The following is a 27,376-nucleotide window of genomic DNA, read 5'->3' as shown; positions in this document are numbered from 1 at the left end:
TGAGAAAACCCTGCATGGCGGGAGGGTCTGAGTGTTGAGCTGAGAAAACCCTGCATGGCAGAGGGGTCTGAGTGTTGAGCTGAGAAAACCCTGCATGGCGGGAGGGTCTGAGTGTTGAGCTGAGAAAACCCTGCATGGCAGAGGGGTCTGAGTGTTGAGCTGAGAAAACCCTGCATGGTAGGAGGGTCTGAGTGTTGAGCTGAGAAAACCCTGCATGGTAGGAGGGTCTGAGTATTGAGCTGAGACAGCCCTGAGTGTTGAGCTGCGCGTTTTCTCTAACTAGGTTCATAGCCTGATACCCTGAATCACACTGAATTGGTGGTCATATTAGGAATGAAGCAAAGGCAGTTTGTCCACAGCCTGCTTTCATGTAGCGATCATTTCTCTATCACTATACGGAGGTGGAGCTGTAGAGGTGGAGGAAGAGAAGGAGGCATTGATAATTCAAATGTAAATGCATTTTAGAGTGATTTCTGTCTGAGATTGATTTAATGAACAGAGGCGAGGAGCGCCTGGTCTCCTGTTGTGAGGAAACTGACCAGGGTTGTTCTAGGCCTGCACAGTTCATTAAGGCTTTGCTTCAGAGCATTACAGAATAATGACATGAAGTTCCTGTTTTGGCATTTCTATTCATTTGGTCCTTAATTTCACTTAAAAGCCAGAAGTAAAACTCATTATCTCTTTTGCAGAAAGAAAACAATATACTGTAATTTTCAATAAAGAGGAAATCAAAAAACAAACGCATTTTAACTTTTTTTTAAATGTCAACTTAAAGTCCGTTTTTTTCAGCTCTAAGAGTCCTGTTTGTCTGAAGGACAGAGAGAAAATAGTTAAATTCCCTCTGTGTTAATATGACATTCTTTTGACCACACAATGTCACCTGGAGGCTTCAGGTAATCACCGATGAAACTCTGAGTATGGTGCTTTTTCATCACAGTCTGTCAGTTGTCATAGAAATCTACAAAGAGTCACAAGCAGGGGGCAATTTGAGGGGGAAATAGCATCTACATCAAACACTGGGCTAACACAAGACTGTGACACATTGAAATGACAGCAGGTAGCCCTGGTATTGATCTGTAACCTGGTAAATCTAGCTACCCAAACCTACAGACCACTTATATTGTGTGTTTCTTACTCATGTTGTTTCTTTCTTAATATAATATACACATACTATCATGTTGTATCATGACACTATTTTATATAGTCTGTTTGACTGGGAAGTATTTCAGTATTAAGTTGAGACAGAAATATATAGGATGCATAGGATACGGTGTGTGTTCACTGCAAAGTTTGGGAAATCGATTAAGACACTACTACATGAAACAAGTAACAAAACAAATGATTATGTTTATTTAACTCTAAAGCACCAGTCTGTTCCAGCCAATTGAGTTAGAATGTGGAGTTAAGACAAATAAGTAAAACTTTCTTCATGTGGGAATTTGAAGAAGCCTTTTATGGTAATAATGTTTGGTTCATGCTAGATCACAGAAACATTGCATCTAATGTTTCTCTCTTTTTCTTTAATGTCTAAATTCTCAAAGCTCTGACATGCTTTACCATCACAAAAGTAGACTTGGACATTTTCTGCCTAAGGAAGTTTGTACAAAGACATAATGTCTTTCTTTTGGGGGAAAAAAAAACCATAACAAAAACAACATGAAGACAGAGTAAGGAGCAGGACAGAACACACTTAGAAGAATAATGTCCAAGCATTTGTCGCCGAACTCATGGTGTGTGACCATTATTGCCCAGGACAACATTACCTCCTGTTTGGAAGAAATGTAATATCCTTAACCTTATGCATCTATCAACTAGTCTCAAGGAGTTTGGTGAAAATGGCACGGTATAGCCACAAATGCAACGTATGCATTCCCCACATAGTTTGCATGATCAATATTTAATGTGACTGCTATTAGACCTCTGATGCTTGATCTTCTTAATATCACATCGCAACATTTACCCTCTCTGCAATGTGACATTAGAGGATGTAGCAACCCCCCCCCCCCCCCCCATCTCATCTCCTCACCGCTCACAGTCTGATGTGAAAGTCAAGCATAATCTTGCAAATCTCTTCCAGTTTACGCATTTTAAATGGGGGGATGGATGTTGTCTAAATAAGTGCGCTGCTTTTCTTAAGTGATTCCATGTCTAATAGAGGACTAGACATCTGGGAACTGGGCCAGGCCCCCTACTGTGTAGATCCGAGCTGTCACCGGAGCACACTGAGGCCTTGTAAAGCTGTAAATACAATTTTAATGACATCTCTGTCCTCTTTGATGGAGGGAGAACCACAGTCCCCATCAAACAAGACCTTTTTTCTTGGACTGAAGGATCCCAACAGGGCCAGTTGAAATGCATCTACCACTACAGTCCCCACCGGTTCAGAGGAGAAGAGGGCACTCTTAGTGAACACTGTATTCTTGATACATATTAACCAAACCACTGTGGAAATAGAACACCAAACTGCAGTTTAGGTTGTTTCAATAGAGGGGACAGCTGGGTATTATAGATTGGAAATATCCACACATTTAAGGCCCAGATGTTTTAAAATCCTTATAGCCGTGAACATTGAGGGATTTCACTGACACATCAGAGAACTGTTGAAACCAATAAGGGGGTATTGACTCATCCACAGGATACTGAATATTGCCCTGAGGGCAACCAGAGCATTGAGGAACAAAGACAGACTCTCTGTAAGGCTAATATTAATATTAATCTGGGCTCTCCTCAGAATGTGAGGAATCTGCTCCCTCCAGGGATGAGTTCAGGCTTAGAAGAGATTCCAGCTTACTGATACATCCGTTATCGTAGTCTTTCACTTCATTCTTGGAATCTAATGCTGTCAACTAGGGGCAGCATGTAGCCTAGTGGTTACAGTTTTGGGCCAGTAACTGAAAGGTTGCTGGATCGAATCCCTGAGCTGACAAGGTAAAAATCTGTCGTTCTGCCCCTGAACAAGGCAGTCTTTGAAAATAAGAATTTGTTCCTAACTGACTTGCCGAGTTAAGTATAGGTTAAATTTAAAAACTCAGAGAAGAAAGACCTCAAGATGCAATGGAAATGATATGTAGAAAGTCAAATCTAGAGACAACTTGTTTTCAATTTCTTCAGATCACTACCATTGGCTTTATTAGCATGTATACGGAAGACCCACATGTTACACGTATCACACAAGTTACACCCTGATACATGTAACATGTGGGTCTTCCGTATACAGCTCAGGGGTTTGAACTTGCAACCTTCCGGTTACTAGTCCAACGCTCTAACCATTAGGCTACCCTGCCGCCCCATATCATGCTAAGCCAGTAGGGCTGTGATGGTCATGGAATTTTGGATGACAATAATTGGCCAGCCAAATGACCGTGGTCACTGTAATAACTATTTGAATAGCAAAATAAATATATATATAAGGTTTGTTTTTTATTATAATTGTTTTACGCACATTTTCTCCTCTCCTCTGCTTCTGACTGTGCTGAATAGACAGTAGCGGTACATGGTTATAAATCACTGGGGAAGCCAAGCCAGGGGAAAAAAGCCATATTACAACCTATGTGTTGTGATGATTGCGTTGTTTTCGCTCTATAACCTGTTAGTTCATATGTCTTACCACTGTGATATATAGGCTCAAGGCCGAGACAGTAAGAAGAAACAGCATGCAGAATACATTCAACCACGGTGTGTTTCATCACAAGACCAGAGAGCAACATCTGTCTGGTGAAGTCCACAAAGCATATTGCATGTGATAAACAGGTACATGACCTACAGCATGGTCAAATGTTATTCATGTTTCTGGCATTTTTCGGACTACTAAACAACTATTGATTTAGAACACCAGAGAGTTATCGAGAGAAAACAGGAGCTGCCTCCACTATTCCAGCACCGTTTCAACTTCAACTTTTCATCATCATCAAATCACCTCTGCTTAGTGCAACTAAAAGATACCAAAAACAATTTATTTCCAATCAACATAAGCTAAATATAATGTGGCTGTCCATGGTACTGATTTCTCTGTGTGTGTGAGTGTGTGTGTGTGTGCATATGTAGAAAAACATGTTGACTCACCCTACTTAGAAAACTGCCAATGCCATCCTCCTCTCTTTCATGTTGCCGAAATGGTCTATCACTCTGTCATACAGTACACACTTTTAGTTTTTGTTGTCATAGGCTACCTTGATAAAATGCTTGCTGCTAGCCTAACTTCCTCTCATGGGCATTAGCCAGCTAGTTAGCCTTCTACATCTAGCTACATATTGAACTTCCATCCTCTCAAGCCAGAGGCACAATATATGAATTTATGGTTGGGATCAGAATCGACATTAAAATCGTAGATGTAATCATTGAGCATTACGGATGATTAAGTGAAGCTACACAGTCAAAATCCTTATCTCCACCCATGACTAATTTAGGAAATGGCCCATTTGAGCTAGCTAGCTAGCCACTGGAGGACAACAACACAATGTTGTTTTCTGTCAATGACGTTTGGCTTTTGATGTGATATGACTGGAAAAGCTCATTGTTCTAGCTGTGTTAATGGTGTGAAGCCAAATCCAAACTAGCTTCCCTTGACACATTTTTGTTGGTGCGCAAGGACCATTCACAGTTGAGCTCACTCAGTTTAACTCAATGCTGATTGGCTATTATTATATAAATTATTTTATCAAGGGAGGCCAGATGCTCGCTGGCTTCCCTTGCATTCAATGCTATGGGCAGCAACAATATCATACTCCTTTTGACCAGACAGCCTCCGATAGCATCGCTCGGATGCTTTCTCTGGTGAGACATATTTAGCATCTTCCAAATTCAAGAAACGTTATGAAACACAGAGAGACTAAAGATAATTTATTTTAGACTTTTTTTCTTGGTAAATTTTTGAGGGAAGGCTGGCTTCCTTTGGCATCCATGAATACACTCCACTGTGAATAGAACAGGCATCCCCATTCAGGTCAATGATGGCATAATGAGTGGACTGGCGGCCATTGCGAGTGTCCCCATAGGAGCAAAGCAGGAAGTAAAATATGTGCTAAAATATGTGCTGTGATTTGTTGGTTCAACTCAACTGACATTACAAAAAATACATACCATTTCATGAGCCACATCAGTTAACATAATTTGAATTAACATTATAAGTACATCACCATGGAAATTATTGCATCACAATACCAGGCAGCCATTGTGAGTGTACCAATTAGTTTATCAGTCAAATTGCCAGGGTTAGAAGTTCCAAGCCTGTTCTATTCATCCTAGTGTTATGTGTGCTTCTGATGTCCTGTGGTCATTCCCCCAAATTTAAAAAAAATACAATAATATTGATGGTTATTTGATTTTAATGACAGTCTTCATCCATAACCGTTGGTTACACGGTTATATGGTAATTGTAATTGTAGCCCTAGTAGGTAGTATATATCCATAGATAATGTGTGTGTTTCTGTTGAAGTCCTCCCTCCACTACCCCAGTTAAAGTGTCCACTGACCAATGCTAGCCTGAAGGCTTCGGTTCTGCCCTTGGTCCCCTCCCTACCTGGCCCTCCCTGGCCCCCCCTACATTACCATGTTATTGGCTCCTGAACACAGATGTTATCCATCTCATTGATCCTTCAAGGTTACATCTTCAAATACATCAAAGGCTACCTTCTAAACAGGAGGAACCATCAAGCCCAATATTTTACATAACCTACAGATATACTTGCCTCCCTAATTATACATTTTCATGAGGTAAAACATGAAAGCTATTCAAATGTCTGGGAAAGTCAAATTTAATCTACCTACTATTATATTGCAAAATATTACAAACCAGACAGAGAGCTTCTTCCAATGGGCACGATGAATGACTATGATATGATTACAACCATATCCAGGTAAATTACAGCATTGCCAAAAGAGCCTATTTCACAGTTGACTGAGAAAGCAAAAAGGTGTGAGCCTGAGCGACAACAAACCAAACTGGCACCCGTAAATTATATTATTTCAGTTCGGCAAACTCCTGAGAAAATGGACAAACATCTTTTGATCCTTTGATCACTTTTTTGTCTTAATCATTCATAGTCATTGATTCTTACCTTGCTTTTATCTTTCTCCCTGTAGAAATTGAAAAATTACAAAAAGATGAAGGAAAAGAAGAAAAAGAAGAGGAGAAGTTCATCGATGTCGTCATCAACAAGAACATGAAGCTGGGCCAGAAAGTGTTAATACCCGTCAGACAGTTTCCCAAAGTAAGTACTGCTGGATTTGGCTACATATTTTCAGATCGAACTGTGCAACTGCAAACAAAGAATGGTTTCCATTCAGTTAGCCTCTGTGATACGTTTTCTTCTCCAAACATCTATTTTTACGTTTTTGTAACATTAGTGCAAATCACCTTTCATTTTAGAGAACCCCTCCCATTCTTCTGTTAGATGACGTCCTGTCAGCTCGATGACCTTGGTCAATGACGTGTGTTCACATCTCCATGTGCTTGTCACTCTTTCCACATGCTTTCTGTTTGATCCTAAGACAATGACTCACTACGGATGCATGTTTGAGGATGCTATTTCCTGCAGAGATGTCTAGGTTTAAATTGTTCTTGGTCTTTTCATTTCTGGCTAATTGCTTTTGACACCTTGCATGTTTTCTTTGAAAAGACAAACTGGGGGGTAAAAATATGCATGTCTATTGAGGACAAAGCAGATATACAGTGGGGCAAAAAAGTATTTAGTCAGCCACCAATTGTGCAAGTTCTCCCACTTAAAAAGATGAGAGAGGCCTGTAATTTTCATCATAGGTACACTTCAACTATGACAGACAAAATTTGAAAAAAAAATCCAGAAAATCACATTGTAGGATTTTTAATGAATGTATTTGCAAATTATGGTGGAAAATAAGCATTTGGTCACCTACAAACAAGCAAGATTTCTGGCTCTCACAGACCTGTAACTTCTTCATTAAGAGGCTCCTCTGTCCTCCACTCGTTACCTGTATTAATGGCACCTGTTTGAACTTGTTATCAGTATAAAAGACACCTGTCCACAACCTCAAACAGTCACACTCCAAACTCCACTATGGTCAAGACCAAAGAGCTGTCAAAGGACACCAGAAACAAAATTGTAGACCTGTACCAGGCTGGGAAGACTGAATCTGCAATTGTTAAGCAGCTTTGTTTGAAGAAATCAACTGTGGAAGCAATTATTAGGAAATGGAAGACATACAAGACCACTGATAATCTCCCTCGATCTGGGGCTCCACGCAAGATCTCACCCGTGGGGTCAAAATGATCACAAGAACGGTGAGCAAAAATCCCAGAACCACACGGGGGGACCTAGTGAATGACCTGCAGAGAGCTGGGACCAAAGTAACAAAGCCTACCATCAGTAACACACTATGCCGCCAGGGACTCAAATCCTGCAGTGCCAGACGTGTCCCCCTGCTTAAGCCAGTACATGTCCAGGCCTGTCTGAAGTTTGCTAGAGAGCATTTGGATGATCCAGAAGAAGATTGGGAGAATGTCATATGGTCAGATGAAACCAAAATATAACTTTTTGGTAAAAACTCAACTCGTCGTGTTTGGAGGACAAAGAATGCTGAGTTGCATCCAAAGAACACCATACCTACTGTGAAGCATGGGGGTGGAAACATCATGCTTTGGGGCTGTTTTTCTGCAAAGGGACCAGGACGACTGATCCGTGTAAAGGAAAGAATGAATGGGGCCATGTATCGTGAGATTTTGAGTGAAAACCTCCTTCCATCAGCAAGGGCATTGAAGATTAAATGTGGCTGGGTCTTTCAGCATGACAATGATCCCAAACACACCACCCGGGCAACAAAGGAGTGGCTTCGTAGGAAGCATTTCATGGTGCTGGAGTGGTCTAGCCAGTCTCCAGATCTCAACCCCATAGAAAATCTTTGGAGGGAGTTGAAAGTCCGTGTTGCCCAGCAACAGCCCCAAAACATCACTGCTCTAGAGGAGATCTGCTTGGAGGAATGGGCCAAAATACCAGCAACAGTGTGTGAAAACCTTGTGAAGACTGACAGAAAACGTTTGACCTCTGTCATTGCCAACAAATGGTATATAACAAAGTATTGAGAAACCTTTGTTATTGACCAAATACTTATTGTCCACCATAATTTGCACATAAATTCATAAAAAATCCTACAATGTGATTTTCTGTCTGTCATAGTTGAAGTGTACCTATGATGAAAATTACAGGCCTCTCATCTTTTTAAGTGGGAGAACTTGCACAATTGGTGGCTGACTAAATACTTTTTTGCCCCACTGTATAACAATAGGCAATACAGAATGAAAGAAAAGAGAGAGGGAGAGAAAGAGAGAGAGAGAGCACCTGCGCTTTCCTTTTTTCTCTCTCGCTCCAGCAAATAGAAACAGAGCACAACACAGAGCTTCACACCTCTCAGAGTAACCTCCATGTGAAGATGAAACAGCCCATGCTGTTTGAGTGAGAATGCTATGCTCCTCTAGCCATGTGATGAGAGCCTCTCAGCCCTCCGCTCTGAGACAAAGCTCCCAGCATAAGTATCAGCCTTAAATGGCGCCACACGGCAGCTACATGACAGCCGGCTCCCACAGGGACCATAGCAGGGAGGCTAGTAGGGTGGCGGAGAGGCTAGCGTAAACATGAGATGCCTCACTCAGGTGATGATGATGTCTTCACTCAGGCTTTCACCTCAGTCCTCTCTGAGAGTGGCTGTAGATGAATGACCTGGCTTTCAGAGGACAGAAAGCTGTAGAAGGTTCAACAATCTGTGTTGACACACTATTCCCTATTTAGTGCACTACTTTTGTCGGTGCAAGATCTACATCTTCTAGATAACCTGGTGAGAGCTACATTTTGTCCCTTTCTAAAACAATTACAATGACATGTGTAATAAAGGGAGATGTAATGTCATCCATAAAAATGTCTATGTCACATAGGATTGCAGCTAAACACATTTTCTTGGACAGCTTTGATAAGTGGGGCCGCTAATACGCTGTTAAGTGGGGCCGCTAATACGCTGTTAAGTGGGGCCGCTAATACGCTGTTTAGAGCCTCAACAAGCCACCGAAGGAAGAAATATTACATTTGTTCAATCTGACAGGTAGCAAAGGACTAGAGTGATCGCCCTGACTCCAATGGGTTTTCTCCCTGAACAACAGGCATCACCTTTTGGTTTTCGCCACTGAAGTGGCTCGCTGCGTTTTCCAAAAGCGACCGTTTAGACTCATGTTCAGAGGGCTTAAATCCATCTTCGAAAACACAGCTTTTCTATCAATAGTATGAAACAGGCAAGGACACCATAGGGAAGGTTCCAGATGTTAGGTTTTCTAGGAACAATTTAATTATACTTTAGCTATGAAATTAAAGACCTAACACTCTTAAATTGGGCCGCTGGTTAATAACTAGGTTAACCTGGATTATCATATTCACACAGCAGCACAGTTCATTGTCAGCCTAGCGGGTACTCCTGCAATGATGGAGAATGGGTTATGCATGTACAATCGTTCCTCACTTATACGTTTTGAGATTATGCCGTGACTGTTCATGGTCGATACTGGCAAATTTTGGTAAATTGCGTCATTCTGTCATCGCACCACACTATCACAAGGGGGAGTTAGAACTGTGGCACAAATTGACTATCTTTTCATAAATTAATGGAGGTTTGAATGTTTCAGTCCAAGAGTCTCTCTCCTTTGGCGCTAGAGTCCTGCATCAGGCAAAAATAATGCTAGCAAGAAGTCTCGGAGTTGAGAGAGAACTTGGGTAAATACAATTGCGCAATTACACTTGACATGTGGACTGACAATGTTTGAAAAATAGGCGCGGTGGGCAATTGTTTTCTTTCCCTCGAAAAACAGAAAATAAATATTCAAAATAACAAACTGGCTGTATATACCACAGTGTGAAAGAGTGATATCCCCTCCAAAGTATATACAGTGCATTTAGAAAGTTTTCAGGCCCCTTGACTTTTCCCATGTTTTGTTACGTTACAGCCTGGTTCTAAAGCCTTATTGATAAAATATATATATATAAAAATCCTCATCAATCTACACACAATACCCCATAATGATCAATTGAAAACAGTTTTTATATAAAAATAAAAATAACAAGTCCGGGCTCTGGCTGGGCCACTCAAGGACATTCAAAGACTTGTCCTGAAGCCACTCCTGTGTTGTCTTGGCTGTGTGCTTAGGGTCGTTGTCCTGTTGGAAGGTTAACCTTCACCTCAGTTTGATGTCCTGAGAGCATGAAGGATCTCTCTGTACTTTGCTCTGTTCATATTTCCCTCAAACCTGACTAGTCTCCCAGTCTCTGCCGCTGAAAAACACCCCCACAGCATAAAACCTGCCAACACCATGCTTCACCATAGGGATGGTGCCAAGTTTCCTCCAGACATGACGCTTGGAATTCAGGCCAAAGAGTTCAATCTTGGTTTAATCAGACCAGAGAATCTTGTTTTCTTGGTCTGAGAGTCCTTTAGGGGCTCCAAGTGGGCTGTCATGCCTTTTACTGAGGAGTGTCTTCTGTCTGGCCACTCTACCATAAAGGCCTGATTAGTGGCCTTTATGGCCATTATTATCCAAGATGGCGTAGCAGTCAGACGTATTTGTCCTTCGTCTTGGCGTGTCCCATGTATATATATTTTTCTTTGCATATCTTTTTATATTTTTCTAAACCCTTACTTCAAAATACTCTCCTGCAACCCGCCTCACCCAATGTGGTGTGGACCTGCTTTTTCTCTAACATATTTTACTTTGCCTCTTACTGGAATCTCTCCAACATAAACTAGCCAGCTAACTAGCCAGCCAACGGTCATCAGCTAACCTCTAGTTCGGAAAGCTCTCGCCAGTTTGTACAACGCGATTCAACCAGAGCATATCGGACCTATTTTTCTCTCTATATCCCCGGATTCCTTTCGCAAGCTCTGAACCTTCCGACCTTCGCAGCTAACGTCCCCTGAATGCTAGCTGTCTAGAGCACAACGCACTGTTGGCTTACGAGGCCCAACGAATACATTCCGAAGCCACTAGCTAGCAGTCAGCTATCCTTTTCTAACGGTCATCAGCTACCTTTATCTCGGACAACTCTCGCCAGTCTGTACAGCGTGACTCAAACCAGAGCTAGTCGGACTTATTCTTCTCGATATCTCCGGATTCCTACCGCAAGCTCTGAACCTATTTTTTTACATTTTTATTATGATATTTTTTATTATTTTTTTCCACCTGGAATTATAGCAGCTAACGACTCCTGAACGCAAAGCCGCTAATCTGCGGCCTGCTAGCTATCTAAAGCACATTGGACTGCTGGCTTAAGAGGCCCTTCGGACATATTTCTTCGGCCACTATATATATTTTGCCAATTGGCCTGGTTTACCACACGGAGCCCTGCTGATTCGTACGCTGATGTAACTGCACGAGGGGGCTAGCACAGACTTCCCTCCATCGCGTCATCCCTCTAAGGCCTTTCTGTTAGCCTGCTAGCCCCGTGCCGCTAGCTGCCTGAAGCCACGCACTGGACTTGTATGATCACCCTGCTATGCATGCCTTTCTCTAACGTCACCATGCCGTGTCGATTGCAGTTCTGGTTTGTAACTATTGTTTTATTTCACTGTAGAGCCTCTAGCACTGCTCAACACGCCTCGGCTAACAATTTAGTTCCACCCCCCACACATGCAGTGACATCACCTGGTTGAATTGCTATTTCTAGAGACAATATCTCTTTCATTATCACTATATGCACTGTATTCACATCCTACTATACCTTTGTCTGTACATTATGCCTTGAATATATTCTACCGTGCGCAGAAATCGGCTCCTTTTACTCTCTGTTCTGAACGTACTAGGCGTCCAGTTCTGTTAGCCTTTAGCTGTACCCTTATCCTACTCCTCCTCTGTTCCTCTGGTGATGTAGAGGTTAATCCAGGCCCTACAGTGTCTACCTCCACTCCCACCCCCCAGGCTCTCTCATTTGTTGACTTCTGCAACCGTAAAAGCCTTGGTTTCATGCATGTTAACATTAGAAGCCTCCTCCCTAAATTTGTTTTATTCACTGCCCTAGCACACCACCAATCTGGATGTCCTAGCTGTGTCTGAATCCTGGCTTAGGAAGACCACCAAAAACCTTGAAATTTCCATTCCTAACTATAACATTTTCCGCCAAGATAGAACTGCCAAAGGGGGCGGTGTTGCAATTTACTGCAAAGATAACCTGCAGAGTTCCGTCTTACTATCCAGGTCTGTACCCAAACAATTTGAGCTTCTACTTCTAAAAATGAACCTTTCCAGAAACAAGTCTCTCACCGTTGCCGCTTGCTATAGACCACCCTCTGCCCCCAGCTGTGCCCTCGACACCATATGTGATTTGATTGCCCCATATCTATCTTCTGAGCTCGTGCTGTGACCTAAACTGGGACATGCTTAACACCCCGGCCATCCTACAATCTAAGCTTGATGCCCTCAATCTCACGCAACTTATCAATCAACCCCAAATCTGTAAACACGGGCACCCTCATAGATATCATCCTAACCAACCTGCCCTCCAAATACACCTCTGCTGTTTTCAACCAAGATCTCAGCGATCACTGCCTCATTGCCTGCATCCGTAATGGGTCTGCGAGCAAACGACCACCCCTCATCACAATCAAATGCTCTCTAAAACACTTCTGCGAGCAGGCCTTTCTAATCGACCTGGCCCGGGTATCCTGGAACGACATTGACCTCATCCCGACAGTAGAGGATGCCTGGTTATTCTTTAAAAGTGCCTTCCTCACCATCTTAAATAGGCATGCCCCATTCAAAAAATGTAGAACCAGGAATAGATATAGCCCTTGGTTCACTCCAGACCTGTCTGCCCTTGACCAGCACAAAAACATCCTGTGGCGTTCTGCATTAGCATCGAATAACTTTTCAGGGAAGTTAGGAACAAATATACACAGGCAGTTATGAAAGCTAAGGCTAGCTTTTTTAAACAGAAATTTGCAACATGCAAGTACAAACTCAAAAAAGTTCTGGGACACTGTAAAATCCATGGAGAATAAGAGCACCTCATCCTAGCTACCCACTGCTCTGAGGCTAGGAAACACTGTTACAACCGACAAATCCACTATAATTGAGAATTTCGATAAGCATTTCTCTACGGCTGGCCATGCTTTCCACCTGGCTACCCCTACCCCGGTCAACTGTCCGGCACCCACCACAGAAACCCGCCCAAGCCCCCACAATTTCTCCTTCACCCATATGCAGATAGCTGATGTTCTGAAAGAGCTGCAAAATCTGGACCCCTACAAATCAGCTGGGCTAGAAAATCTGGACCCTCTCTTTCTTAAATTATCTGCCGAAATTGTTGCAACCCCTATTACTAGCCTGTTCAACCTCTCTTTCGTATCGTCTGAGATTCCCAAAGATTAGAAAGCTGCCGCGGTCATCCCCCTCTTCAAAGGGGGAGACACTCTAGACCCAAACTGCTACAGACCTATATCTATCCTACACGGCATCTCTAAGGTCTTCGAAAGCCAAGTTAACAAACAGATTACTGACCATTCTGAATTACAACATACCTTCTCCGCTATGCAATCTGGTTTCCGAGCTGGTCATGGGTGCACCTCAGCCACGCTCAAGGTCCTTAACGATATCATAACCACCATCGATAAGAGACATTACTGTGCAGCTGTATTCATCGAACTGGCCAAGGCTTTCGACTCTGTCAATCACCACATTCTTATTGGCAGACTCAACAGCCTTGGTTTCTCAAATGATTTTCTCGCCTGGTTCACCAACTACTTCTCTGATAGAGCTCAGTGTGTCAAATCGGAGGGCCTGTTGTCCGGACCTCTTGCAGTCTCTATGGGGGTGCCACAGGGTTCAATTCTCGGGCCGACTCTCTTCTCTGTATACATCAATGTAGTCGCTCTTGCTGCTGGTGATTCTCTAATCCACCTCTACACAGATGACACCATTCTGTATACTTCTGGTCCTTCTTTGGACACTGTGTTAACTAACCTCCAGACGAGCTTCAATGCCAGACAACTCTCCTTCCGTGGCCTCCAACTGCTCTTAAACGCAAATAAAACTAAATGCATGCTATTCAACCGAACATTGCCCGCACCTACCCGCCCATCCAGCATCACTACTCTGGATGGCTCTGACTTAGAATAAGTGGATAACTACAAATACATAGGTGTCTGGCTAGACTGTAAACTCTCCTTCCAGAATCACTAAGCATCTCCAATCAAAAATGTAATCTAGAATCGGCTTCCTCTTTCGCAACAAAGCTTCCTTCACTCATGCTGCCAAACATACCCTCGTAAAACTGACCATCCTACCGATCTTTGACTTCGGCGATGTCATCTATAAAATAGCCTCCAACACTCTACTCAGCAAACTGGATGTAGTCTATCACAGTGCCATCCGTTTTGTTACCAAAGCCCCATATACTACCCACCACTGCGACCTGTACGCTCTCATTGGCTGGCCCTCGCTTCATACTCGTCGCCAAACCCACTGGCTACAGGTTATCTACAAGTGTCTGCTAGGTAAAGCCCCACCCTATCTAAGCTCGCTGGTCACCATAGCAGCACCCACTCGTAGCACACGCTCCAGCAGGTATATCTCATTGGTCACACCCAAAAACAATTCCTCCTTTGGTCGCCTTTCCTTCCAGTTCTCTGCTGCCACTGACTGGAACAAACTGCAAAAATCACTGAAGTTGGAGATTCCCATCTCCCTCACTAGCTTTAAGAACCAGCTGTCAGAGCAGCTCACAGATCACTGCACCTGTTCATAGCCCATCTGTATACAGCCCATCTGTCTACCTCATTCCCATACTGTATTTATTTATTTTACTCCTTTTGCACCACAGTATCTCTACTTGCACATCCATCTTTTGCAAATCTACCATTCCAGTGTTTAATTGCCATAATGTAATTACTTCGCCACCATGGCCTATTTATTGCCTTAACTCCCTTATTTGACCTTATTTGCACTCACTGTATATAGACTTTGTTTTCTTTTTTTTCTACTGTATTATTGACTGTATGTTTTGTTCATTCCATGTGTAACTCTGTGTTGTTGTATGTGTCGAACTGCTATGCGTTATCTTGGCCAGGTCGCAGTTGCAAATGAGAACTTGTTCTCAACTAGCTTACCTGGTTAAATAAAGATGAAATAAGTGCTGCAGAGTTGGTTGTCCTTCTGGAAGGTTCTCCCATCTCCACAGAGGAACTATTGAGCTCTGTCAGAGTGACCATCGGGTTCTTTGTCAACTCTCTGACCAAGGCCCATACCCGATTGCTTAGTTTGGGAAGGCGGCCAGCTCTAGGAAGAGCCTTGGTTGTTCCAAATTTCTTCCATTTATGAATGATGTAGGCCACTGTGTTCTTGGAGACCTTCAATACTGCATACATTGTTTGCTTCCCTTCCCCAAACCTGTGCCCCGACACAATCCTTTCTCTGAGCTCTACGGACAGTTTCTTCGACCTCATGGTTTGGTTTTTGGTCTGACATGCACTGTGAACTGTGGGACCTTATATAGACAGGTGTGTTCCTTTCCCAAAATCTTCTCCAATCAAATCATGTCCAAGCAATCAAGTTTTAGGAACATCTCAAAGACGATCAATGGAAACAGGATGCACCTGAGCTCAATTTCGAGTCTCATAGCAAAGTGTCTGAATACTTATGTAAATAAGGTGTTTCTATTTTTGTTATTTTTAGCAAAAATGTTTTAGCTTTTTCATTATGGGGTATTGTGTATAGATTGGTGAGGATATTTTATTAAATTGTATACATTTTAGAATATGTCATTAACGTAAGAAAATGTGGAATAAGTCAAGGGGTCTGAATACTTTCCTAGGGCACCTTAAAGGGAGTTTCTGGAACTGAAGGAAAGAGATTCCAGCGAGGTAGGGAGGGGAAAGAGATTCCAGCGAGGTAGGGAGGGGAAAGAGATTCCAGCGAGGTAGGGAGGGGAAAGAGATTCCAGCGAGGTAGGGAGGGGAAAGAGATTGCACATATTTTCAAGACCTGAGCTACTTCATTTGTATATGAAATGTACTAGTTTATTTAGGCAATTTAATATATTCGTTTAGGCTTGACCTAATTAGTAGGCTATTTCGCAGAATTAAGCTAAATTTGTCAGCTGAGTGACTTATTTGTGGCTTTGGATCAAAATAAATAAGTACCAACATTCTTTCTCAGAATCTTTAATAAAGACATGTTTTGACCAAGTTAATCTGCTCATGTTGCATGTGTTCAATTACTTGTGACATTGTGGTTACAATGAAGGATGTAAACCAAATAAATCAAATAAATCCTATTTGTAATGAATCATCAGATGTGTGTAACCTAATGGACAAAGAAGGGCAAACATGCAATGTATTCAATGCTTACCTATACTAAAGTTTCATATTACTAACTCAACATCAAAGACCAGATTTTCTCGAACCAAAAATGCATCAACCCCTGCAAATATATTCATGTTTTATAATCCAATAATTCAAAAAAAAGTAGCTGTAGCGAGAGGAGAGACTGCATGCTGAAGACAATCAGAAAGAATGTGTCTTTAACCCTGCATTATAATAGAACTTATTTTGAAAGCCAGGAATGAGTGGGTCACTCAGCCCTATGCTGTTCCTGCTTCTGTTGCCTATTTGAGTGTTTGTCTAATATCCTACTGATTCTGTGATCACAATGTATCACATTGTGATCCCATGTAACCACAAAATGTTGGATAAAGCAGTTTCACAAATCCGGCTGTTTTTAAACTTTGCTGTATTCATTAGAACAGACTCTCTGGTATTACTTATACTTTATTTAGTATTGTTTACACTGTTCCAAACTGGCAGATAAATAATATTGTAATCTAACAGCACCTGTTTGTCATGCAACAAGTATCTCTTGCCCTTTTGACAATGATTTTACATGACGCCTGATTCACATGATATGCCTAAAATACTGATATCCACTAGGATAATAAAAAATAACATGTTTCCTGTTGATTATTTAATCTACCTACATCATGTTATTTCAAGTTATCTCTTTGGTGCACGTGCAAAGTTATCTGGAGTTGTTGAACGGGAGAGACAAAATGTATTGCAATTGAATTTGAATTGACTGAATGATGAGGATGAAGAAGATAGTGATTGAGTTTCCAAACAATAGTGTAAGATAGCATCAATATAACTCATAATCTGGTGGCATTGGTAGAGAGTCAGGCGGAGAATGGAGTGAAAGTGCACTGTACTTGTAAGTACACAACAATGCTGTTGACCAGGTGGAAGTGTTTTAGCAGCCTTTCTAATTAATTGGATTTTCACAAGGCATGCCACTTTATCCATGTCTTTGCATAGCCCACCACATGCACTGTTTTCTAACCACATCTGGATGGATCCAGAACAAATTACTGTGGGAATAAATATCACTGAATGACAGAAATATTGGAATAATGTAGGCTAATGCATTTGCAGCTAACAAATTGTTGCTTTCTGGAACACCCAAAGTCATCCAATTGTTATAATAGGATTTGAAGCAATAGCCTACCCATGTGTGGTCAACTATTTCAACACCCTTTCACGCTGCTCTGAGACAAGCATGGGGACTGGTCTTGATAAATCAATACTCCGTTTGTGTATTGGTTAGCCTACAATTAGGGTGTGGAAATGTTAGGATTATTTTGCTCTTCACTCGGAGTCACTTAGGCCTACTCCCAACCGGTCACGGTCACGTTGTACAGCGCATTATTTTCCAGAAACTATGAGGCCAACATAGGCAACTGTGAAATGCATTTTTGTTTTTTCGATGAAGGGACTGGCTTCCTCTCTCACATCAAAACATACATGCAGACTAGTGACAAATGGATAGAGAGAGAGAGCATGATTAAGCCTTGTTTCCCAGATTCCATGTACAACAAGATAGGCAGAGATGGAGAAAAATAACACAGAACAGTTTAATTACCACTGGTTGTCACTTTTGCCAGAAATAAAGCTTCCATGGCCTGTTCCTCAGACAGTGAACATCTGGTAATATCTACATGTTCAACCCCTTGATCAGCTCGCTCTCTGAAAGTAAAGAAAACAGCTTATTTTTTTATAGATATGAAAACAATAACTGAGATATTCCCATTAAATCTCAAGCAGCAGATGTCATTTTTATGATATGCCAATACAGCCCAGTGCTGCTTACCTGAGATGCCATCTTCGTAGATGTCCGCTTTGACTTTCTTTGTGTTGGAAAAAAGTGTACCAAATGTACCAAATCAAATCAAAGTTTATTTGTCACGTGCGCCGAATACAACAGGTGTAGACCGGTGAATAACCTAATAGGCCTCCAGATCCATGTTATTTCAATAACTTAGCTTCTCAATGATGCCCTTTGGTGGTCCAACTAGCGTTAATGGCAACAATGGCTGACAGTAAAATCTATTACGTCATGCATTTCAACGTGCCATACCATTCCGCAGCACCTAGCAAGCTGTGCTGCAGTATGACACAACTTTTATAGGAAGAGCCACTTCCTTTAGAAGGAAGTGTTTGCTTGTTATTATACCAATTTGCAACTGGAAAACAAGAGCATCTAGAAAACAGTAATCCCTTGTAGTTGTTTTACAGTATTAGTGTTGCTGTGAGATTGGCTTAGAATTGATTTATGTGTAAGCGAAGAGAGGACTGCAGCCCACATCACTGCACGCGCCACCAAAATGTTCCCCTTTTGTCATTTTAAGACTCACGCACATCTCACCAAATGTGGATCTAGCGTTCCTCTGCCGATCATTCAGTGCGCTGTGTTTAAGGGACCACCCGCTGTAGACTTCTGACTGACATAATTTTTCATTTGACTCTACATGTAAAATCGGTGCACACTTGGTTTGCAAAGCAGGTCTCTTTGCTGATCTGATTAACACTTTTTTGTTTGCTACATGATTCCATATGTGTTATTTCATCGTTTTGATGGCTTCGCTATTATTCTACAACGTAGAGAAAAAGTACAAATAAAGAAAAACCCTTGAATAAATAGGTGTTCTAAAACTTTTGACCGGTAGTGTACGTGCACCTCGTCAAAAATATTTTTGTATAAGTCACCACAGGCCATTAGAAAGGCGTAAGGAGCTCCACTGGTACATTTCTAGTTTAGGCTGTGTTTCTGTTGCTCTGTTGTTTCTGTCTTCTCTGTGTCTGTGTTTCTATATCTCTGTATCTCTACTTGTCACTGTCTGTGTCCCTGTATCTTTGTGTCTGTCTCTGTCTGTCTCTCCTCTCTCCTGTGTCTGACTCTCCTTTGTCTCTCTTTGTCTCTGTCTCTTCCCTCTGCTGTGTCTTTCTGTGTGTCTGTCTCTCCTCTCTCCTCTGTGTCTCTCCCCTCTTTGTCTCTCCTCTCCTAGAAAACAGCCACAATGATTTATTCTTCTGCTGCTGTTGTCTCGGTCTGTCCTGCTGTCTTCAGCAGAATCGCTGCATGCTGGCTTTTTCTGAACACACCTCTCCTCTCGCAGTGCAATACACACTCTCTCTCTCTCTCTCTCTCTCTCTCTCTCTCTCTCTCTCTCTCTCTCTCTCTCTCTCTCTCTAGCACAGCACAGGCTAGCAGTACAGTAATACATTCAGGAAATGATGAAAAGACGTTAGATGTTGGTCCGCCCCACCCCCCTATGTAGCTGTGATTAATCATAGATCCGTTCCTACTGTTTGGTGTCCTCTGACTTTTTCTTAATCACTGAACCCGTTATCACTCTACCTGCTATCTCCGTCCCCTGCCAGTTTCCAAATAGGTTATTTGGCTGTCCCCAAGGAGAACCCTTTTTGGTTCCAGGTAGAAACCTTTTTGGTTCCAGGTAGAACTCTGTTGGGTTCAATGTAGAACTCTCTGTGGAAAGGGTTCTACATGGAACCCCAAAGAGTTCTACATGGAACTCAAATCAAATCAAATTAAATGTATTTATATAGCCCTTCGTACATCAGCTGATATCTCAAAGTGCTGTACAGAAACCCAGCCTAAAACGCCAAACAGCAAGCAATGCAGGCGTAGAAGCACGGTGGCTAGGAAAAACTCCCTAGAAAGGCCAAAACCTAGGAAGAAACCTAGAGAGGAACCAGGCTATGTGGGGTGGCCAGTCCTCTTCTGGCTGTGCCGGGTGGAGATTATAACAGAACATGGCCAAGATGTTAAAATGTTCATAAATGACCAGCATGTGTGTGTGTAACTGAAAGGGTTTTTACCTGGAACCAAAAAGGGTTTTACTATGGGGACAGCCAAAGAACCCTTTTAGGTTCTAGATAGCACATTTTCTTCTAAGAGTGTAGTGTGGTCCTGGTGTGTGTGTGTGTGTGTGTGTGTGTGTGTGTGTGTGTGTGTGTGTGCGTGTGTGTGTGTGTGTGTGTGTGTGTGTGTGTGTGTGTGTGTGTGTGTGTGTGTGTGTGTGTGTGTGTATTGCACTGCGAGAGGAGAGGTGTATTTTTGAATTTTTGCAATTCATTCCAGTCATTGGCAACCGAGAACTGGAAGGAGAGGTGGCCGAAGAAGGTGTTGGCTTTGAGGATGACCAGTCAAATATACCTGCTGGAGCATGTGTTGCTATGGTGACCAGTGAGCTGAGAAAAGGCAGAGCTTTACCTAGCAAATACTTATAGATGACCTGGAGCCAGTGGGTCTGGCGACGAATATGTAGCGAGGACCAGTCAACGAGAGCATACAGGTCGCAGTGGCGGGTAGTATATGGGGCTTTGGTGACTAAACGGATGGCACTGTGATAGACTGCATCCAATTTGCTGAGTAGAGTGTTGGAGGCTATTTTGTAAATGACATTGCCGAAGTCGAGGATCGGTAGGACAGTCAGTTTTACGAGGGTATGTTTGGCAGCATGAGTGAAGGAGGCTTTGTTGTGAAATAGGAAGCCGATTCTAGATTTCATTTTGGATTGGAGATGCTTAATGTGAATCTGGAAGGAGAGTTTACAGTCTAGCCAGACACCTAGGTATTTATAGTTGTCCACATAAGTCAGAGCCGTCCAGAGTAGTGATGCATGTGTGTGTGTAACCAAAATTAAAGCAGTGGTTCTAGCCAACACATGATTAAGATGTGACTGTTCAGCTCTCATGTGGGCCATCACTATCAGTGCCAGGCAGCACAGTCCTTTCCTAGTCCCCATCTAGACAGTAATGGACCCACACTGCAGAAGTTTAGGACTGGGTTCAGATGACTGTTGTTGTTGAGGTAAACAGATTAGAGATATAAAAAGCTGATAGCTCTGTTAATGACCACATGCCCCAGTCAGACTATGGTTACGTCCCATTACATCCTTTTCCCTTTATAGTGCACTACTTTCTGGTCAAAAGTAGCACACTATAAAGGGAATATGGGTGCCATTTGGGATGCAGAAACATTTATATCTAATTCCAAACACCCATTGAAGAATGGCCAGACTGATATGTCCTGTAAAACAGAATGGTGAACACAGAATGTGGGTTAGAGAGGTTTTAGTTTGCATTAGTAAAGACAGGGTGATGTCAAGATTAAACCCCTGACATTTAGACACCTTAAACAGATTAGATCCAAGGCAAATATCTTTGATCTGTCTGTAAATAGCTAGGCTTTCATAAAAGCACCACATCAACAGCATCCCATAGCGCAGCACCAAAACAGCATGTGATATGCTGCCTGACTGTTATCCGTCCTGTTATTTGTCTGAATAAAATGGCCGCTTTTACGGAATGATCATTTTTTACATATTTAACTTTTTCATGCTTGACCGTTGTTTACAATACATGATGTAATTCCCCCCTGGATATAACAGGCGCAAACTTTCCCACCAGTTCAAATCCATACTGATGTAAACCTGGCTATTAGGAAACATAACGGACTTCCAGATACCATTGGCACCTTTTACGGAGCCTCACCATCTGCAGACATCATCCTATGTACAATTGTAATGAGTGGAATTTAACTGGTGTTAGCATACGCGAAGGCCTGTGTACGAGAGCACTAGTGAAACTGACAATATAGGGCCATATGGCCTGAGTTCACCTGAGTGCACTGCCTGCGACTGATCATTGCAATGCCCGTTACTGACCATTGCAACGACAGTTATTGACTATGGCAACTACAGTTAATGACCATGGCAACGACAGTTATTGACTATGGCAACTACAGTTAATGACCATGGCAACGACAGTTACTGTTGTGAGAGAATAACAGGCAGGAGACATAAGAGCCATAGGTGAGGTGTAGAACAAAATAGGGCTGTTTTTTTTGTCTCTCCTGTCTGCTAATTAATGACTCAGGGAGATGTAGGAGACAGCTGTATAACTCACTGTTAAAGGGAGAGAGATGGTGAGCAGAATAGCTCTGTACTCTGTACCCTCTATCTCTCTCTACCTGCTGTCTCTCTCTCTCTCTCTCTCTCTACCTGCTATCTCTCTCTCTCTCTCTCTCTCTCTCTCTCTCTCTCTCTCTCTCTCTCTCTCTCTGTCTGCTCTTTTTCTCTCTCTTTTCTCTCTCGCTCCTCTGTTTTTCTATCCATCTAATCTCTCTGTTTTGGTCTTTGCATGACCTTAAACAGGGTCACTCAACAGTCAACAGCTATATGAAAATAGCAAGGGTACTCTATGTGCCTTTTGCAGAGCATGTATACAGTGGTAACATAGACATAGAATGGCAAAATGTGGTATTGTATAAAACTTGAATAGTTGAATATAAAAATATTGTACTATATGAACCTGACCGCTCATACGCTTAGAATCCTCATTTCACATAATGCTGTTATAATTGGAAGGATTATGTATGTTAGTTGTCTAAGGCAGAAATGCTGTACTGCGTCCCAAATGACACCTTTTTCCCTATATAGTGCACTACGTTTAACCCTATGGGCCCTGGTCAAAAGTAGTGCACCATATAGAGAATAGGGTGCCGTTTAAAAGATAACAAATGACATTTTTATTTGTCACATGCGCTGAATACAACAGGTGAAATGATAACTTACAAACCAGTAAGTTACTTAACCAACAATGCAGTTTTAAAAAAATGGAGTGAAGAAAATATTTACTAAAAAACTAAAGTAAAAAATGGAATAGAAAGTAACACAATAAAATAACAATAATAAGGTTATATACATGGGGTACCGGTACTGAGTCAATGTGCGGGGGTACAGGTTAGTCGAGGTCATTTGTATGTGGTTAGGGGGTAGAGTGACTATACATGAAGAATAAACAGCGAATAGCAGCTGTGTAAAAACAGTTGAGTTGGGGGTGTGGGGGGGGGGGGGGGGGGGGGGGGGGGGGTCAATGTAAATAGTCCGGGTAGGCATTTGATTAATTGTTCAGCAGTCTTATGGCTTGGGGGTAGAAGCTGTTAAGGAGCCTTTTGGATCAAGGCTTGGCACTCCGATACATGTGGGTCGCACATTGGATATGGTTGAAATAGCAGTGTTACGGAGACTCAGTGCTACTATAAAAGATGTCAAATAAAATAGGGATCAGTAAAACATTTTAATCTTGTCAAATGCTAACCATCCTTACTTGATTTTTGTACTATTTCAACCTGACCATCCACACTCTGAGCCTCCTCATTTCACATAATGCTGTTATAATTGTAAGGATTATGTGTGTTGGTTGTCAAAGGCAGAAAGATTGCAGTCAGAGTGCAGTATAACTGCAGTATGCTGCAAATACCGCATTCAAAATAACATTTTTTTTTTTTTTTACTGCAGTCATTTTGGAGTGTAACTACACTGCAGTTATACTGACTCATTCTTTCATTTCTGAAATCCAAAATACCAGTCGGCTGCAGTTACTGCAATATTACTTCAGTTTCAAAACTGCAATCTTTTTTTTGTAAGGGAAATGGCATCCTTTTCCCTATATAGTGCACTACGTTTGACCGTATGGCCCTGGTTGAGAAAACAGTTTTATGGAGACACCCGTGCTACTAGGAAGATAGTTCTCATGTCAACCCAAATACGGATTACTTACATTTTGTACTCTTGTCAATTGCTACATTTCTTGTTTATATTTAATCAAAAGCAGACTGTTTGAACCGAAATGTGATTGACATACAACTGTTTTTGTCTTTATCTCATCAGCAACAGTTACTCATGAAACTTCTCTGCTTGTGTTTCTGTTTTAGTTTAACTTTGTGGGCAAACTGCTGGGTCCACGCGGGAACTCACTAAAGAGACTGCAGGAAGACACGCTCACTAAGATGTCCATTCTGGGGAAAGGATCAATGAGAGACAAAGAGAAGGTAACAGCCAAGTCTTTCTCTCCTTCTCTCTAACAGTCAAACATTCCTCTTTCTCCCTCTCTGTCTAGTAAAACCCAAGTCCTCTTCTCTTTCTCTCACTCTCTGTCTCTCTATCTCTCTCTGTTGTTTGTTTCGGGGTAAATTGAGGCAGACACCCTCAGTGGAAAGGCATCAATAACCAGCTGAGTTATTGTGGATGTGTTCTGTCTTGTTGTGTCTGTGACAGTCTTTCTCCGTCAGTCAGTTTGTCATCGTGGCTGATTTGTGACATCGATGATCTTCAGTGTCATACGCAAACGTTCCGTTAGATTGTTGTGATCGATTCTCTCTCTGACGGCACAAACTCTGGAACACCTGCTGAACAGATCTGTCATGGAGATGTGCTGAGCTCAGCAGGTTTCAAAACACACACGCACGCATGCATGCACGCGCACACACAGCTCACACACGCAGCTCGGCATGCTTCACACACCTCCTCCACTACCCCACCAGGGAGATCTGTGATCTGTGATTGACAGTTTGCTCCAGATCCAGCATGCACCTTTACTGTCATAGTTTCAGAAAACGATGCGCCCGAAAAGAGCCTTTTGTTGTGCTATTTGTTTCAGAGTTATCTTGCAGTGAGAGGCCTGTATAATACATGACGTTTTCTATCATTAAGAGGCGTAATTCTAGAATCTAATTCTAATTGTGTGGATACAGCTGTGTTCTTATAGCTGCCCCGCTGCAAGCCAGTTGGAGATGGATACAATCTCAGCTTCAGTGTATGCTTTATGGCTACGTGTAGAATTCTCATAGAATTCCTCCAATATCTGCCCAAGATTTGTCATTGTCAGTTACACAGAGTGTCAGTGAAAGGATCAAAGGAATGGCCACAGAAGCAACAGGCTGTATAAGGCTTTTCTCCTCTCCTTCTTCCTTCTCTTCCTCTGCTTCTGAGTGTGGAGCTGATGGCACCCCTGACATCCCTGCACCGTCACCATACTCTTTTAGCCAATATGACATAGAAGCATTCAGAGTCTCTGTCCTGAAGTTGCTTTATTGTACGTTCCTTGGGCTGGGTGACGTTTAGGGAGACATATGCTTCTGGGTTCAAGGTTGGTGTTATGGAAACGAAGGCTAGTGGAGCTTTAAAATGGATGATGAAATTACATGTTGTTGTTGAATTGGGCTTCCCTGTCCTCTGTCAGTCCGCTCAGTCTGCAAAGAGTCCCTACAATACACTGCATTCATGCTGTGGCTGTTGTGGCATCGTTCAGCATGCTTAAGAACGCGTCATCTGCAACAACTAACAGCATATACATGTCATGCTCTGAACCAAACTGTCTTTCCTATGGAGTTCCTATTGACTCTCATGTTGTTGTCTCAGGCTCTGTGCCTCTTTGTGCCTCTGTTTCTGGGAAGAGAATGGCTGTTTGATAACCAGATTATCTGTGAGGAATATAAACAGATTCTCTATGAGGAATGTCAACAGAGGGGAGATGCTTGGAGGAGATAGAGGAGGTGACAGCTGTAATCTCCTGCCATGGCCTGCTGAGCACATATAGGAAGACAGTGTGTGTGTGTGTGTGTGTGTGTGTGTGTGTGTGTGTGTGTGTGTGTGTGTGTGTGTGTGTGTGTGTGTGTGTGTGTGTGTGTGTGTGTGTGTGTGTGTGTGTGTGTGTGTGTGTGTGTGTGTGTGTGTGTGTGCGTGCGTGCGTGCGTGCGTGCGTGCGTGCGTGCGTGCGTGCGTGTGTGTCATTGATGTCTCTTCGGCAGATCCATCAGTAGAGGCAGACAGTATGCACAGAGGAGCCTCTTCCTCGTAAAACACAGATTTATGGGGGAAATTAGCATCTCATCAACATACCACAGGTTTAAAACAAGGTTATTTATAATTACATGACAGACTCTGCCTTGCATGATGCTTCTAGAGGACGGAATGTGTGTGAGTTGCAAGATTCCACTTGAGGAAGGAAGTTCTCAATAGCTAGCAGCATAGAGGCACACCACTAGAGAAGAGGTGAGCAGGATTTTGTTCTACTAGACAAGTCAGTTAATTAAGAACACATTCTTATTTACAATGCTTGCCTACTTATAAAGGCCCCCCGGCCTAACCCTCCCCTAAACCGGACAGCACTGGGCCAGTTGTGCGCCGCCCTATGGGACTCCCGATCATGATTGGTTGTGATACGGCCCGGGCTCGAACCCGGGTCTGTAGTGACACCTCTAGCACTGCCTTAGACCGCTGCACCACTCGAGAGATGTTGTCAGCTGTGCTGTAGTTTTACTTAGGGTTTGCTGTCCTATTTTGGCCCTTCAATTACATATTGCCTCTTTCTGTCTGGATGAGATGGCCCATTGAGATCTATTTTGGTTGGGTCCTATTTACACTATACTATGTAATGTATTACATGTACAGTATAGAGTGGTGCACTCCTTTATGGCATTAATCTCGAATAAACACAACTTCTGAATTTGCTCAAATTGAGCAGTAATTTCAGATTTTTTATTTAAAAAACATTACAAGAATATTGACGTCTTGATTTTGTCCAAAGTAACAGTTAGCAAAATCTGGTAAATTGATAAAGCACAGATTCTTTAACCTCAATGTCAACTTGTTTTGACATCCCCCGGTTGTTTTTATCTGTACAGATTGTTTGGATTGTAGAGTATATTCTGAATGCTTTCGGACAATGCGATCACAATTAAAAAAATGTGTGCATTTACAATTTTAAAAGTGAACTAGAGTTAACTGATTAACTCCAACAGCCCTAAATATAGTACGTTTAAATTCAATAATCAAGTCAAACAGATTTGCTGGATCAGTCTTGCTTATCCTGTGTGGATTAAATAAACTGTGAGGTGGTAATTGAGGTGACATTATAATAGGCCAAGTTAAAGCACGTTCTGACAACTTCTGGTGTAAAAAGGGCTTTATAAATACATTTGATTGTTTTTTGTTCCACCAGGAGGAAGAGCTACGGAAGAGCGGAGAGGCCAAATATCAGCACCTGAACGAGGACCTCCATGTCCTCATAGAAGTGTTCGCTCCCCCTGCAGAGGCCTACAACAGGATGGGTCACGCACTGGAGGAGATCAAGAAGTTCCTCATACCTGTACGTACTGACACCTACACACACATTACTGTTACCCTGTCCTCTTTTTATTTGATCCAACATATCAACAAAATATATCAGCTAGCTGGTC

General features: G+C 42.3%; 1 protein-coding gene across 2 annotated transcripts in view; it reads left to right on the top strand.

Annotated features, from left to right (window-relative positions):
• Positions 1 to 27,376, top strand: part of LOC109908672 (KH domain-containing, RNA-binding, signal transduction-associated protein 3) — a 149,075-nt gene that overhangs the window by 80,093 nt on the left and 41,606 nt on the right. For both annotated transcript variants that reach the window (XM_031793489.1, XM_031793490.1), the window contains exons 2-4: positions 6,082 to 6,209; positions 24,071 to 24,187; positions 27,139 to 27,285. In XM_031793489.1, the coding sequence (XP_031649349.1) occupies positions 6,082 to 6,209; positions 24,071 to 24,187; positions 27,139 to 27,285 (392 nt within the window). The remainder of the gene's footprint in view (positions 1 to 6,081; positions 6,210 to 24,070; positions 24,188 to 27,138; positions 27,286 to 27,376) is intronic.

Source organism: Oncorhynchus kisutch, linkage group LG17, assembly GCF_002021735.2.
Source record: "Oncorhynchus kisutch isolate 150728-3 linkage group LG17, Okis_V2, whole genome shotgun sequence".
NCBI lineage: Eukaryota > Metazoa > Chordata > Actinopteri > Salmoniformes > Salmonidae > Oncorhynchus > Oncorhynchus kisutch.
Note: the sequence above shows the minus strand (reverse complement) of the source record. Positions and strands in the feature narration are given on the sequence as shown.